The following is a 16,791-nucleotide window of genomic DNA, read 5'->3' as shown; positions in this document are numbered from 1 at the left end:
AGGATGGTTTTGTCTCTTGAGGGAACTTCTCTGCAAACACACACATGGACACAATCCACTGTGTTGCATTCCTCTGTGGCTTTTACTCAACCAGCCATTAGCTTCTTGTGCCCTCAATTGCTGCTTGCCTCTGCAAAGTGAATACATTCTATACTTGGATTTTATTAGCCCATTAGCTTGCCAGCGACTGAAGCTTGTTTCCATTTTTCTCCCCCCACCCCTTTGCTGTTGCCTCAAGTGTGCAAACGCTTATTTCTTCATGAACAAACTGGATCTGCAGAACGTGCAGATATGCAGCACCACACCCATCGATCTACTGACTGACATTTCTTTTTTTAGACCAACACCTCCAATACTTATTGTTTCAGGAAAAACATAACAAGTAATTATGATGTCTGACTGGCAAATGATGGGTGTGGATCCTGATTCACTTGTAATAAGTTGAAGAGAAAGAATAATAAAAACTTAAACAAGCGATGATCCTTCACTCTAAATGTCTTCAAACCAGCACCATCCTATCTCTCTCTACCTATTCCCTTTTTGTAACTGGATTGCGTTTGAATTAAGTTTACTTGATTTGAATTAATTTTGGACCAACTTGGATTAATTTAACTTAATTTGACTTGTTTGTCAGGTGAATTGCCTTGAGAAGACATTAGTTTTGAACTGCTTCTAAATTAATAAACTGAAGACATGTTGATCAGAATCTGGTGAGATCACGCCACTGAGCAGATATGTGTGTATATATATATATATATATATATATATATATATATATATATATATATATATATATATATATGTGTATATATAAGTCTTAGTGGGCGGGGCTGGATGATAAAATGTAAATCACTCAAGATCATGGTTGAGTGGTCAGGAGATTGGACTGGGAGGTATGAATGAAGGCTTATTGGCATTCTCTCTTTTATTTTTTCTCTGCTGTTTATATTTTACTCTCTTATTTATTGACGTTTTCATTCCTAATGTGCAAATTGTAAGCATTAAGAATGCACCAATCCACTTTTCCACTTCCGATAAGACACTGATATCTGACATGCAGTATCGCCCGATACCGATCCGATACAGAAAAATAGCGCTGAATTGACTTAAACTTTTCTTTTTTAAATCACAGACCTACATGTCCTGAGTTACAAATGTATTTGATAACTCTTCACTATTAAAGAATACTTAAATACATCAATAGCTTCACAAGCTTGATCAAAAGTGTAAAAACAATGCAACTTTAGTCAGTGCAATTAGGAGTACAACAGCCAATGTAAAATAAATACAGAAACATACAAAAACAACAGATTGACGACCTTGGTCAAACATGTAAAAACAAACTGCAACAAACCTTTTAAATAGTTCAGAAATTGTAATTCTAAATATAATGTAAAATGAATAATAAAGCAAGATGTCTCTCGGAGCACAAAGTGTAGAATTGAACTGAATAGATATTTCCTTATGGATCAGACAACATAAATTCTAGATACCCGATCTAGAATTTCTTTCAATATTGGGACCAATACCGATACAGATATCGTTTTGGTGCATCACCAGTAAACATCTCAAGTATTGCCAGGTGTTGGTCTGAGTTTTCCCCCCTCACAGGATTTACTCTGTATGAAATAAGGTCACACTATGCATTATCACTCATCTTTGAATAATCTTTCTTCATTTAATACTCTTAAGACAATCTTGTGATGCGGTCATGCTGTTTGACTGGAGTTACTGTAAAGATTTTATCATTCAAGTCCTGCAGAGATTTTGCAACCATTGGCTGACTAGGCATATATTCTCCAGGTCAGAAGGAAATCTGTTGCTGGGTGTTGATGTTGTTTATTTAGTGTTTGGCAGTGATGTTTCTGTAGACTTAATATTACTTTATCCGCAGTAAAAGTCTCTGCATCTGCAGTGTTCAGTATAAGTAGGTCCAATCTAGAAAATATGGGTTTAAGATGAAAATAAATGGAACAGTTCCCATCAACGAAAACTGTGTCATGGCACTACATTTGGTCTATAGTTTAGTGATGCAGACCTGGTTTCAGCCCGTGGATTGGACTTTGTCGTTCAGCCCTCTGGGCTTTTGCAGCTTGATGTGAGGGCAAACAATCGGGTTAGGGAGCAGGCACGCAACACTTCACTGAATACAAGGTCACTGTAACACAACAATAAAAGGATGGTGAAAGATGAGTGCTTAAAGAGGGATTTGTTGTCAACATCAGATTCCATCATGTGTTCAGTATTCTTTGTTGGTTGATTTCTTTCTCTCTTTTTTCCCCTTCAATGACAAAAGATGTTTAAAAAAATCCCTTAGTCAGAGGGTGACCTTAGTATAGACAAGCAAACAGTCCCTACAGTTCAGTGATGTGTTTATAATATTTCCAAGGCACTACCCCTTTAAAATATCTCTAATCTCCTTTGCAATATGGTGCATTAGCAGCATTACTTTTGTATTAAATGCTTGTTTTGTTTATAAGAGTTTCCCCATCTGGGGAGAAATGCTGACAGACCAGAAGAAACATGCGTTATCTATTAATGCAAACAGCTAAAGCTGCCATTGTAAACAGAAAGGTTATGATTTTTAACAAGTACACTCTTTTAATATGGTCTTCTATACAAATCATGTTAATATATCTGCTCAAGGATTTTACAATCATCCTTAAAACAGCCGTGTCTTGTTGAATTGCCCTGACATCCTGACCTATTCTCGCTGCTCCTGTCCCGACCGCGCTCCGATTGCTCAACAGAGCCTTAAGCTAAGTGGCCCAAATCTTCAGTTCTGCAGATGTCCTACATCAGCTCGCCTTTTAGCCTCAGCACTCTGCAGAAGCTTTAGTCAGAGGGCGACCTTAAGCATTCTTTGGTAAGAGGGCGACCTTAAGCATTCTTTGGTAAGAGGGCGACCTTAAGCATTTTTCTTCTAGGCTCACAGAAGTGGCCCCTGCCAAACCCCCCCATTGCTATAAATAATCTCAGCCCAGTTCCCATGGCCCCCACAGCAGTCCTGTCACTCACAGAGCAATGTGGGATACTGGACCACGAAGAGGGAAACACTGGTAGCTGAGAGATGGGTGCGTTGGTTGAAGTTAGGGCAGGTGTTGTCAAAGTGATGAATCCTCCATGACAGACATGAATTAAAAGGGTTTTTTCCTTATTGGGTGAGAGCAGATAAGATTTCATAACGCGTTGGAAGAACAAAATAAGGTGCTAAATGTTGGAAGTTGTTACTGGTCCAAGAGATTTTCGTTATAAATGCTTTTACATTTCAAGCAGGACCTCTCAAACAAAATCTGTTTCTGATACCAGTCAGTTATTTTAGATTAATAAGATTATTTGCTAATACAGAGTTCTCCAGAGAGTTTTTTTTTTTTTTTTATCAGTTTCTCTTGACAGTGACGTATTTTGTCTTAAGTGGATTCTCTGCAGGTCAGCGTCAACATGCTGTTTCAGCACAAACTTAACTCCTAAAATCTCCATAGCTTTAAGTTTTCCTGAATCTATATCAAATCTCACATTTTTCTAATTTTTTTCCAGGTAGCTTGAAGTGGTTATTATCAGTACTTATGTGTAAGAACATCTGCTCATGTAGTATTTTATAAATATGTTTGACTCCAGCTGTAAACAACATATTTGGTTTGTTGTGATGGTCAGCAGCCTGGCCCTGAATCCCAGATCTCTTGATTTAATCTTTCTGCTTTTGGGGACAAGTTCAGAGTGTTTACTTCACTTTGAGGACAGAATTAGGCAGGGAAACAACTTGGACAATATTTAAGTGTTAGCATCAGAAAGCAGTAATTTTTTTTTTCCAAGTTGAAATGTATTTTGTGATTCACCCTCTACAAGTTGCACATAATTCTTTGGTGAAGATTAAAGCAGTGGGATTAAGCGTAACCCTAATTCTGGATCACTCTCTCCGGTTATTTTTTAACATTCTAATCGTTGCATTATTATGTATGATAGTTTTTGCACAGAGAAGCGACCTGCCTGGTCCTCGGCTGCAGTAGCCTCTCTTCCCTTAAGAAAACATTTCCAGATGCTCCCAAGCTGCAGGACAGTGAGAGGAAATTCCAGGCAAATTGAAAGGAAGAGCAGGAGAGATCATGGAGGAGATGCAGTGAAGGATGGCTGATCAAACAAAACTCTTGAATTCAACACATTCAGAGGAAAAATGATGTTGTAGTGAGGAAACGAATAATATTTGACATGTAGAGAAATGTACATAGCTAAATAAAATGTGCTTCTTTTGTTATGATTTCGTTTTGCTGGTCAAGATGTTATCAGTTGTGACTTCATAGCGTTTTGCCGAACACTTTTATGAAGAAATCAGTTTTGCCTTTATGCTTGTTCTCTTTCTCTCCATCAAAGCAGCAGGCACACACAGACATAACAGCTTTTAATGCAGGTGATGGTATCAGATTTATGCACTTGTGTGTCTGAGTGATGTGGAATGTGTTAGCATGATGACAGATGTAGCCTAAACAAATAGGAAATATATTCAGGATGAGATGTCAGATAGCTGTTTGATCATGGTTTTACATCACCTGCTTGAATCTGATTTTCTTAGTTTCACAGACAGTTTTCCACATGTGAACATTAGGTTATTCAGTGACTTTGTGCAGTGAAGTAGCTTCACACCAGGTGTGAGCAATGTGTGAAAAATAAACTCAAATGTAATCAGAGCAGGATGAGACCAGTTGCTTTTTAGTGGGATTTGTCCTTTTCTCCATGTATTACATCAGACTGATTGTGTGTGCAAAAAGAGATGGAAAGAGAGAGAGTAATTCGTCTACAGCCCTGGTTTTGAAACCAGAAACTGAAGCCGTAACCACAGGATTGGCCGCTATTCAATAAATATTAACCCTGAGCAGTTTCAGCAGAATAGTCTTATAGTTTTTATTGTCAGTGATTGCATTAGCTTTAAATTTGGCCACATTGGTGCAGAAAATGAATCGATCAAGTTAATTCATATAGCACACTTCATCATCACTGCAGTTCAAAGCGTTTACATCATGAAAACACAAACGACACCACAGAGTAGGCCAGTAAACATTACATTTTGTCCAGTGCCATCATTGCACATGAAAGTGTTGGTCAACGTTTCATTTATTTTGGTTTAAAAGCAACTCTAATCAGGTGGGTTTTAGTCCAGATTTAAATGAACTCAATGTCAAATAGTGTCAGGAACTCAAATATTATAATAAGTTTTAGTGACTTTCCATCAATCCAACAACCTATTTTATAGTTAAGCAACAAATATTTAATTTAAAAATCAGTCTTTAGTTCTGTGTTTTCCTTTGTAAAGAAGGTCTGGACTTTCGGCTATTGATAAACAGTTGCTTGTTGGAGGTGTTGGCTCTGTTAAAGTTTTAAGTAACTGGATGTAATTTTAACCTAACTGCTAATATTTGGTTGTGAGGTTTGTAATATGGCAGCTTGATTGTCAATGAAGCTGCACTCCCAGCTGGTTTAAAGCTCACCAGAAGTCGCGTGCGTTCTCTCTTCCCCCACTGCAAAGACAGAAGTGCGGAGCTGAACGACATCTTAGCCAGCAATAAAATGCCTTGTTTATGTACCTTTTGCTCTGAATTTAATTGCTCTTTCTTCGGAAGCGTTGCCAACATGTGACTTCGTTCACTTTCTCCAGTGGCATTGCCAAACTACAACCCTTTATAGGCAGAATACATTTTAAAAATGGCACAGAAAATCTATGTCGTTGTTGACAACTGTTTCTTCTGTTTGCTTATTGACCAGGATTAAACAAGAAATCAGATAGTGGGACAAATCCCAGACTGAGCACTAAAGGGAGATGGGAATAGAGCAGAACTGTGCGGCTAGATATTTACATACAATATTGGAAGAAGACAGAGTGGAGGGGGTTCTTTTCAGTGTGTTTAGGGGTTTTCTTTTTATGACCTTCTTTGAAGTCAGAGGTCTACATGCTAGTATTACTGAGCTATTAAAAAGCTGTGGAAAGCCCAGAGGATATTCTCATGGTGAACTCACAACATTTGAGTCAATGGCGGCACACCTTGTGGATTTGTTCTGAGATAACACCTCAGACTGTCTTCTGGTGTGGCATAATGAAAAAATTTAAATATGGCAACATCACAAGTCTACAATTTCTAGGTGCCTGAAGGTGCCACATTCATCAGCTCATGCAAGTGTTTACACCCTGGATTGTCCAGCTATCATATGTTTTAGCATGGAGACGGTTTCTGTATCCCAGAGATGAATGTGTTTAGGTCCAAAATGTGTGAATTAGCCCCTAATGTGTCCTTATCTACAGTGAAATTAGTCCTGTGCCAACATATGCTGAAAGGTCACTTGGTGAGGAAGAAGCCATTTCTCAAAATGAAACATAAGAGACTGATTAGTTGTTCCAGTAAAGGTTATGCTTTGGAAAAATCTCATGTAGTCTGATGAAAATAAAACAGAAATTTCTAGACGTAATCATCTCTGTAACAATTTAAAGGGAAAGGTGGGAGCTACCTTTCCTCTTTCCATTTCTGTCTACTGTAAAATCTGTGATTTCCACTGTTTACTGTAGCACAGAAACTCGATTTTGTGCCAGAAACACTTTTGTGCTGTTGCTCTGGCAGCTCTTCTCTCTGTTCTGTCCCTTCCAGTGGCGGACAGTAAGGTAGATGGTGAGCTATTGATGCCACGCAGCAGGTTTAGTGTCATTTCATCACCTGGACAGCAGGATGTCAGCTACCACCCAGCTAGTTTGTCTGGTTGGAGTCAGAGCTGTTGCCATGGAGATGATCAAAAACAAACACACACTTGTGGATATGTTGCTTGTGATTAACTAGTGGTGTATTTTGCTTTCTTGGCATTTGGCCATTCACATTCTCGTTCATAAAAAGCCACTAACTATCTTCCATACCCCTTATCTGATTTGAAAGCCTTTGCGAGTAAAAGCCTTAAAACTTGAGAATAAAGCTACGTTTCCTGGTGAGCTGCTATTTTGGGACATACATTGTAACAGCCAGTAAGTAACGAGGGAGCTGCTGTGGACTCGGATCATCTCCTGACCCGATGTGGCTGGGTTTTCCAGCAACTTTTCCTTTTGTTCTGCGTTACATTTTGTTTGTTTTCCAAACTATATTTTCCCTTGCTCATCAGATCTGTTTAGAGTTGAGACTGTGAGGTGGCTGCTGTGGTGAAGGCTTTGAAAAATGAAACGTCTGGAGAACCAGCAGATGAAAACAGCATTGGCGTAGAGGGTGGGTGTGGGTCTGAAGTGTGTGAAGTCTGCTTCTTTGAGAAGCATTGAAACCTTGTGAATGTGGCATATGGGTTTCATTGAAGGATCAAAGAGGAAACGTGTTGCTCCTGCATCACTCAGACTCCTTGGAGTGTTTTTTTCTCAAATGCTCCTCAGTTTTTAGCTTCTTTTCTGCTTCCTCTTTTATATTCAAAATGTCTAATTTAAAGAAATCAGTGTTTGCACCTTCAGGCTGTCTTTTTCAAACCAACATAAACATACTCGCATACTTGTGGCACATCCTACCATGACCAACCAGCCATACTGAGATCCCTTTTTATATCCATCTCTCTCCATATGTCTGCATCCTCCATGCCAAGGAGGTTTCTGACTCTAAAATTAACCCCTACAGTCTTGTATTTATTGAGGAACCTTAAATCAAATCTGTGGTGGCAGACCTAAATTAGAACAGACAGGTTCCTGTTGGTCAGGGCTATATTAAAGACAGGTACCATGGAAATGACATGTCATAATTTGAAGGCTTGCACAATAAATTTCCAAATATTGCTTTAGATTTAACCAGACTTGCTAAAATAGGTTGTTGTTGAACCCCTGCTTTGTGGTGGAAACCATGCATTCATTTACTGTTGCTCCGTGTGAGGTTACCTTAATTACAGGTATCTCTCACCGTTTGTGAGAGTATGCCTATAATCTTGAAAAGTTAAAAGAACCTAAAGACGGCCATTACAGTTTGGTTTATGGAGCTGACCTTATGAGCAGCTAATGACTTCCTTATTTTCACTGTTTGCAAAGAAAAGTCTTCTCTGAAAGATAAAAGCTGCAGCAAGAGTCTCTTTTATAGCATCTCATGCTCTACACAAACACAAGAAAAACATCTGGTATTTTTAGCACCTTCGCAAGTTGTCAACTTATTATTAATTGGAAATTTGATAGAGAAAACATTGTATTTTGTATTTTTCATAGAACACTTGACTGGAAAAAACCCCACTTTCTTTCTACTCCTGTCACGCCTCAGCCAACTCTGTTTGCTTCCGATTGAACAAAAAAAGTTCTGGATTTAACCTGTTTTATGTACTTTAGTCTCAAAAAGTCTTGGTGCAGGAACACCCTGTCTCCTTCTGCTACACCTGTTGACTGCAGCCTGCCACCCTCTTGTGTCGCTCAGCTGGTGATATTTATGTTTGTGAAGAATGCAAAAAACTTCAGGAGCGCTCAAGAAGCTGGAATGCATTTAACGTTTGATTTACATGATTCAAAATACCCTGCACATTTAGAAATTGATGTTTAACACATTAAGTTTGAGAGAGTAATAATAATGTGATTCATAGAACTGTCAAATTTAGTCAGGATTAAAGGTCTCAGTTGCTTTTAAGCATGTGATCTGACAACATCAAGGGTGTTAAGCTCATTTTCATTTTGGGCCAAATCAAGATCCTGGATGCTCTTAAAGGGCCAGTTGTGCCTGAATGTATTGATAAAACCCATGAACAAACTTTAAAAATATTAATAAATTCTTAAAATTACATTATATTGGCCATCTTTTCACACTGATCAGTCCCTCCAGGGTTTTACAATTGGTTTTGTGATTATTTTCAGTAAAAGTTAAATGTTTGTGGTACTAATTTAGAAGCACTTTTGATATATGTATGACTGTAAATGCAACGTTTTATTCCTCGCCGTATAGATCATGGACTATAATTTGGCATCAGTTAAGGCTGAGGCAACTGCTTACTACAAGTAAGAAAGTTAGCCCCTCTTAAACCCAGTGTTTCTCATAATGTTTGCCAAACAATCTGCAATAATTAGCATTAGCGCAAAAAAAGTGAGGGAGTTTGTTGATTTTGCTTGAATTTCCAAAAACATTTTCAAGAAACTGGAGGAACTAAATGATGTAATCTGGCCGTAAGTAAATGAAAACTATTTTGATTTGCTTAATAAAATAATATTTAAGCACACTGTTATCTTGACTCTTCTATTTATGCGGCCATCTAAAGTCTAGAGGGCCACATAAAAAACTACGGCGGGCCAGATTTGGTCCGCAGGCCTCGAGTTTGATACATGTGGACTACATCAATTATATAAAGCTTTAAAATTATTGTAAATGGACATTCAGAGTGCTGAAATTGGTGCTCCTTATAAGCAGTTATTATTCATTGTTTTATTTGGGAAGACCAACAGAAAAGCCAGTATTTAAAAGTAGCTTTTCCTTACTTTAACCCTCATCTAGTTGGCCAGTATTGGAACATTGTGTGTACACTGCTTCAGTATAATCAGAAAATTGTGAAAGGAAACAATCATAAGTCAGAAGATGTTTTTGTGAGTGTAAGTATCTCAGTTAGTGTAGTGCTGTTTCTTCCTTGCCTGTAAAACTATAAGAAGAAACTTTGTAGGCGGACAGTGAAACGTAGCTGTGACACCATGTTTATCTAAAATTACTCTTGTGGTCTTTTCCACTCTGTGGCTTTGCTTGTGACATTGTTTTCACTGGGAAAGCTACCACAAGAGTAGCTCTGGAAATGATATCCCAAGACAGAACAGACCGGTCCCTGGTGGTTTGAAGAAAGCAAACTTAATGCAGCACAGTAAATATCTGTCTTCATAAAACACTCTTCACAATAAAACATAAGTTTGCAACGGTAGTTAAGGTTACTATGATCATTAACTGTATCAATGCATAACAGCATTTTGATTCTTGTGTGATGCATGAGCTCATGAAAACATATTCTGAAGCAGTTTCTCTGGCCTTGGTATTACAGTGAAGTTATTCAATTGTTTCTTTGCCTGCAATCTCATGATGTGTACAGTTGTTGGATTGTTTCATTTATTCTCGTAACTGCTTAGTTATTGTTACTTTCATGCGCCCTCATACGTGTGCTTGCTATCTGTAACCAAATAGATTGTCAAACTATCTACTTGGTAAATGGAGTGAGCCTCTCCCTATTAAACTGTTAGCTGTGTTCTGGTCGAGGCTCTTTCTCCTGACTGCGATCAGTGAGCGGATCCTTTGCATAAATACCAAGGTTTCCCCCAGAAAACTTGCTAAGTGGTTGGGTGCTAGGGCAGTCTTTCATCCAGTGACCCGTCATGTTTTTGAGTTAAAAAATGTTTAAAGTTGACAGATAATTTGAAAATATCATTTGATAATCTCATGTTGTTGATAGATTGGAAGATTAACACCAGATCACCAACTATAAAGTCTTAATAAATGCAAACATTTTAAGAAGACTTAAATACATAAGCAATGCTAAGCCTGGTGGGGGCACAAGTAAAGCCTGCTGGCCCGCCAGGCTTATAATACACTGAGGGAAACCCTGACTACAGATCAAGAATATATATTCTTCTTCTGGTTGCGTGGTTTTTGAAACAGTTTTTCCTCACTCTTTAATAAAGAAAATTTCCACGACACAACACGTTTCCGAAACCTGACAGAAGTTGCAATACAATGTCTTGTATTGTACAATGTCTGATTTATGCACTGTCTTGTGTACTATACCCTCATACTTTTTCACATTTTCACCCCATTAAACACAACAGTGGTAGAATCATGCTGTGGGAATGCTTTTCTTCAGCAGGAAGAGGAGAGCTGGTCAGAGTTTTACAGTCAGAAAGCTTGAGAGTGAGGCTGAGTTTGACCTTCCAGCAGTGCAACAACCCCAAACATAAAACCATCAATCAATTTGGTTTTAGACAAAAAAAATAGTATAGAGTTGTTTAGTCTGATTAAATGAACTCTAGCTTATCAACTGATTCAAAGTAAACTGTAGGTTTGAAAAAGGCCTTGGATTCAAGATTCAATTTTGTTGTTGTAGTTTCTTACATTTGGTCACCCCATCAGGAACAGCGAAGCCTGTTTTTAGTTTTCTGTTTTTGTGCATTAGAGCTGTGTTTCGTCCTTTCTCTAAAGAGTTACTATCATAAGTGTGTTTGGGGCATAGAGTGGAAGGCTTGATTTAATAGTTCAATCGAAATAAGAAAAATAATAATTCAGTCCATCTACAGCTAGACTAAAGCACGGCCCAGCACACAATCTCAGTCTGCTGCGTCTTGTGCTCACTGGTGTCTGGGCTATTAATAGAGTTAGCCTGAGAATTTGGTTTAAGGTCAGCTATCAGACTTCTGTTCCCAACTGATGAAGAAGGAGAAAAATGCACATTTCTCACATTTCTGATCATTTATGTAAACCTTCACTCTCTCTGTGCGCCTGGTGAGGTTATTCACTACTTCACATTTCCATTAGCATTTAGCAAATGCTAAAAAATGGTCTTACTGCGTTTTACCTGATTTTCAAGGTTGTCTCTGTTGAGCTAAAAAATTATTAGCCGCTCTCTCTTATTGTCAGCAAATTAATTTAGTAAAATACAAAGTCGATTATCCACAGCGCGATTGCAGCGTTTGGTTAAAGAAATTCTTATGGTTTAATCTCACACTTAGTCATAGAACATTTTTTAATAATGCAATTTTCCTTTTTAAAATGAAATATTCCACAATAACACATCACAATTGTAGATATTACAAAGTTTCCCAGGAAATGTTAAACAACATGTAGACAAATAACTTTGATTGGTGCATTTCTACCAGTAGCTGCTGTGTCAAACTAGAGGCAGGGCTTCATAATAAAGGAGGTAAAATCTTAATAATAAATGTTCTTCTTATTCATGATGGAATAGGTTTAGGTTTAGTAATTAGTAGGAACATGTGAAATGTTGAAGGTAAGTGACAGCAGATGCTCCACATTGTTGGCAGAGTGACCATTGTTGGTAAACAAAAAGCTTTTAAGTGAGAAAAACTGTTTATTGTGAAGAAAATCAGAAGATGGAGGTAGAAATAGATTATTTGGCAGTTTAGTAAGTTTGTTAGGTTCCTGATAAAGTCTATGTTAAGAGATGATATGGACATCTGATGTCCATTTTCTTGCCATGGACAAATTACCTTTCTAAAATTAAATTTATTATTTACCTAAATTGTTATTATTGCTAAAAATACACCAGTTATTCCTGTCTTTCCACCAGACCGTCAGACGTTGCTAAAGTGTAAAGTTTTCCACTGGCAGGTTCATTGTTTTTCCCCTGTACCTGTATAATAGTTTTCTGTACATTACACATGTGGCTCACTAGCTTGTTGTTACCAACCCAGTGCAGCTGCTGGCTGGACGGCTGCGGTTTCTCAGCAGAGTGTCTGTTCACTCACTCAGAGTCAATAGACACAGGAGCGTCAGTGAAAACACAACTCGAGTTTTCAGCTTCACTCAAAGACAAATACAGGAGCTCTTATTCCTCAGTCACAGATGGCTGGCAGGAAGTAAAAACAATGTTGCCAAAGTCCCTGAAACGCAGACGACATCCAGTCAGGATCTTATTAGGATCCACAGAGATTACAACCAGTGCTTAAATATTCTGTGCTGAAGCAGATTGGATGTCTTTAATTTCCATCCACGTCTTTATCTTATTGAACTTTAACTAGAGGTTAAACGTCTCTAGTTTGACCGCATTGTATTGCAAAATAATAAGTTCCTTTTTAGGGTTGAGCATTAATACAATAACAATATGTATTGTGAAAGTCACGCGATCAATATCAATCGATAATACATCCAATACGATTTTCGATAATGTCACTGAACTCAGATCCAGAACTGCATGGCATTCTGGGGGATGTAGGCAGAAGAAAGATTTTAGCTGCTCATGATCAGTTAAACAAGGTGAATGCCGTCAAATAACTCACTCAGTCTTTGGTTACCTAGCAACTCACTCACTCTTTGGTTGCCTAGCAATGACCTGTTGAGTAACTTGTGCAGATATCAACTGATATGAAATGTTTATATCGTGATACGTTTTTCAGCCATATTTTCCAGCTCTATGCTTTATATACCAGCTTGTAAATGAATGCAGTCTTCTGAAAAATGACAAGTTTTGTCCTTTGGGGAAATCTTAATAGAGGTGGATTAAAGCAAACTACAATCCTCTCTGATGGTTGTAAGATGTTTTTATTTTACAACTTTAATTTCAGAATTTTAGCGTCAGTTTGACGCTTAAAATGTCTTCGCTCTGTCCTTCCCATTGTTGTCAGTGTGTTTTAATTCTTGCCAATGTGCCCCTCACCCACATCCTTCTCTCCACATCACTGTCACTCTGTGCCTTGATGCCCCCAGACTCTGCTGGTCCCTGCAGCCACCACGACCAAAGGCAATCACACTCAAGTTCATCCCTCTTCAGCTCCCTCAGTGGGAACATAAACATGTTTAATAAACCTATTCTATCAAATCAAAATTCGTTTTATCTTGAAACTCCGGAGCCATGCCCAGTTTTCCACCATATGACAAACATTTAGTAATTAAAATGAAAGGTTTACCTCTTAGAAAGTTGTCAAGAAAAACACAGCTACCCAGACCCAAACAATATTGGCTCTGGGTGTTCAAAGTGTCAGAGTGATTGCCAAACCCTGTGCTGGCAGTGTACTGTACTCTTCATTAATATTTGAAATGCAGAATTTTCAGCTTAGATGTTGCCCAGTTTAAGGGAATTTGCATTGGTTATTAATACACTCTGGACCTCTAATATAATCAACACAGGAAATAATTGACCTTCATGTAAGAATTTGAGACACACCAATCATTCTGTAGATATCGGGATGGGCTTAATTCTTCTTGTTAGATCAAATGCTAAAATGTTATTTTATCCAGTAAAAGCGTGAGAAGCAGAAACTTAATTTCCCCAAAGAGTAAAGACAACTGGCGGCTGCAAAGCTCAAGCTATTGAGGTTCTCTTTGGGAGTGACGAAGATGGAAAGGATCAGGAGTGAATAGAGAGGTAGTAGGACACGTTATGTTAGATGTTATGGAGATAAAGAGGAAGAGCAAAAAGAAGACTTTTGGATGAAGAGGATATGAAGTGCATGGGTAGAAGGTGCAGAGGACAGGACTAAATGGAGACGGATGATTTGCTGTGGCGACTCCTGAAGGGAAAAACCACAAGAGGAATAGTAAATAAACATATTCCTTCTCTTTTACATGGGATGCCATTACCTCATTCAAAGAACTGCAACACATTGTTTTCCTTTTATCTGTCATAATCCTTGGAAAAAGTCATCATAATTAAACTAAATCTGAATCGGCAGGTGAGACCTCAAAGAGAAAGGGAAGTCGGTGCATTTCTAAAGACTGTCCTGATCTGATACAAAGTATTGACTCACTGTCCCGAATCTCGATCAAGGCATTTGTAAATGATCAGTGTCAGAATAGCTGACTTCACTTAACCTCTTATCTTTTGTTTAGCCAACAGTCTGTGACGTAATGTCCATTGCTGAAGAACATTGTGAAGGAAAAAAGTGATTCCCATGCTGCTTGTAGATATCAAACCCAGACATGGAGAAGCAGCTTTCAGCTTCTGTGCACCTCAAATCTGGAACAAACATCCAGAAAACTGCAAAGCAGCTGAAACGATGACTTCTTTTAAATCAGGGCTGTAAACCCACCTGTTGTACAGTTGCTGTTGAACCATAACAAATGAAACATTGACCAACATATTTGATGTTTATCTCATCGTATTTGATTGTAATTGATTGCCATCATGACATCAACTGAAATGAAGATTGTAATGATGGCACAAATCTAATACCCGTTACTGGTTTTCAAAATTGTTGTCAGTATGATGTGTCTGATATTTTTTCAAGATAAAGACTTTGAACTGCCTTGTTGCTGATATATGCCATGCAAATAAACTTGATTGATTTATATTATTATTTTATTGCCTGCTATTTACTATTTTCTAGTTTAGATTTTTGTTGTTGTTGTGAAAGGAAGTCCTAAAAACTGAAAGCTTCTCCTGCCCTTTTTTCATTCCCATTAGAGGGTAGCCAGCCTCTGCTCTTCCTCCTCCTGTTATTTCTGCCGTTTTGCTGTGTCACTGTTCCGATGACTGCGTTAGTACGCGGGAGCTGAAAGCAAAAACGTCCTATCGGCACCCAGCTCACGGCTGGTTGGCATCCTCTGCTGGCGTGTGAATGCGTGTGTGGCTTGGCCATCTGCAGTATGGTGAGTGAAGCATGTAATCTGCGTTGTGATGAGAAGTGAAATACTGTAGATTCAGCAGCACAACTCATTTCCTCTGCATCTGGTGACCTCTCCCTGGTTGCACCTTTTTCTTATTATTTACGTCGGCTGTGTCCTCTGAACCAACGCTGATGACTTTGCGTGGAATCTGCTCTACCTGCAGTTTACATTTTCGTTTTAGAGTTGGAAGTGCAGGGGCTTTTTCCACCTCCTGGAAGGCAAATATGCAGTAGCCTAATGAGAGATTAGTCAAACAGAATCAGGTGTGAGTGAGGACATATGGTTGGTGTATGTGCTACTGTCACTGCGTCATATGGCATCTTGTTTGTACTTGTGTTGTGCACTCGAGACTTTGCATGTGTTTATGTTTGAGTATCGACATTAGAGAAGCGGCTATCATAAGGGAGGAGAGCACCAGATGAAAACAGGAGGAAGGGGACAATTATGTGTAACATTAGGTGGAGTCTGAGTAAGTTAAGTGCCCTGTAGAAGTATTCATAGCCCTTGAACTCTAAAAGAAAACATTTTGTTGTGAATCAATCCTTTATAAGCCAACTGAATTGAACTGAGACTGGATGGATGGACAATTTACACAAAAAAAATCAGAAAATTGTGTCAAGCCATGTCGGCTTTTGTCAAATTGGATTGATTAACATCTGTGAATGACAATTTTATGTTCTTTTCACAGATTCTCAGTTACATGTAGGTTTAAACCAATGCTATGTCATGTCAGTCAGTCATAACATGATAAATGCAACCGTTTTGGAGCATAAGACAAACAAATCAGTCACAGAAACCTCAACTAGACCAGAATGAGAGCCTGAGATATCAGAACAATCTTTGAACAAAATATTGGGTCCATATGAAACAGGAAATGTTTTTCTGGTTTGGAGATGAAATTGTAATTTATTGTATATTTATCTTTATGCTGAGCCAAGCTTTATTTATGAAAGGCCACACAGAAAAGAATGTTTATGTGAAAAAGTTTTAAAATGGTGGGTTTTTTTGTAAAACAGTTAACACAGGATGACTTTCACATGCTCAGGGTTTGGAGCCAAAATCTCTGGTTTGTTCTCACTTTAAGAAACACTTCTTCTGTGAGCAATTGTGTGAAAGCACAAGTGCAAATGTATACCAGCCAGCCACTTCTATGGCTTTGGTGTGTATAATTAAAGTTCACAGTTAGACATCCTTTTTAACAAATTAATGTAAATATAACGTTATAAACGGATGCTTAAAATAACAGAAATTGTTTAATAATTTGACTTTTTGTGTGACATATACTGTATGTACTGGTAGTTACTTTTCAGGCTGCAGTAAATCAGAAACGGTTAGGTTGCTAACCATTTATGATATTAGCATCAGGAATGGACACTCAGAGAGCCAATCAAATATCACCTTTGATTGGCTCAAAGGTGATATTTCATATGAAGTGGAAACCAAAATCCAAAAGACAAAACTGCTGTCTTTGTTTTGCTTTTCTACTGTTAAAAACAATCCACAAACTCTCACCGCT

The 16,791-nt window shown here is 38.2% G+C and overlaps 1 protein-coding gene across 2 annotated transcripts in view; it reads left to right on the top strand.

Moving 5' to 3' along the window:
- septin4b (septin 4b) overlaps nucleotides 1-16,791 on the top strand; it is a 41,468-nt gene that overhangs the window by 6,202 nt on the left and 18,475 nt on the right. The window contains exon 1 of one of the 2 annotated variants that reach the window (XM_032545980.1): nucleotides 15,182-15,257. The exons of the other annotated variant lie outside the window; for it this stretch is intronic. Within the exon in view, the coding sequence (XP_032401871.1) occupies nucleotides 15,255-15,257 (3 nt within the window). The 5' untranslated portion in view covers nucleotides 15,182-15,254. Of the gene's footprint in view, nucleotides 1-15,181; nucleotides 15,258-16,791 lie in introns of those variants that run through there. 2 annotated transcript variants of the gene reach the window in all.

Source organism: Xiphophorus hellerii, chromosome 18 (assembly GCF_003331165.1).
Source record: "Xiphophorus hellerii strain 12219 chromosome 18, Xiphophorus_hellerii-4.1, whole genome shotgun sequence".
Lineage (NCBI taxonomy): Eukaryota > Metazoa > Chordata > Actinopteri > Cyprinodontiformes > Poeciliidae > Xiphophorus > Xiphophorus hellerii.
This window is presented reverse-complemented; position numbering and strand designations above follow the sequence as displayed.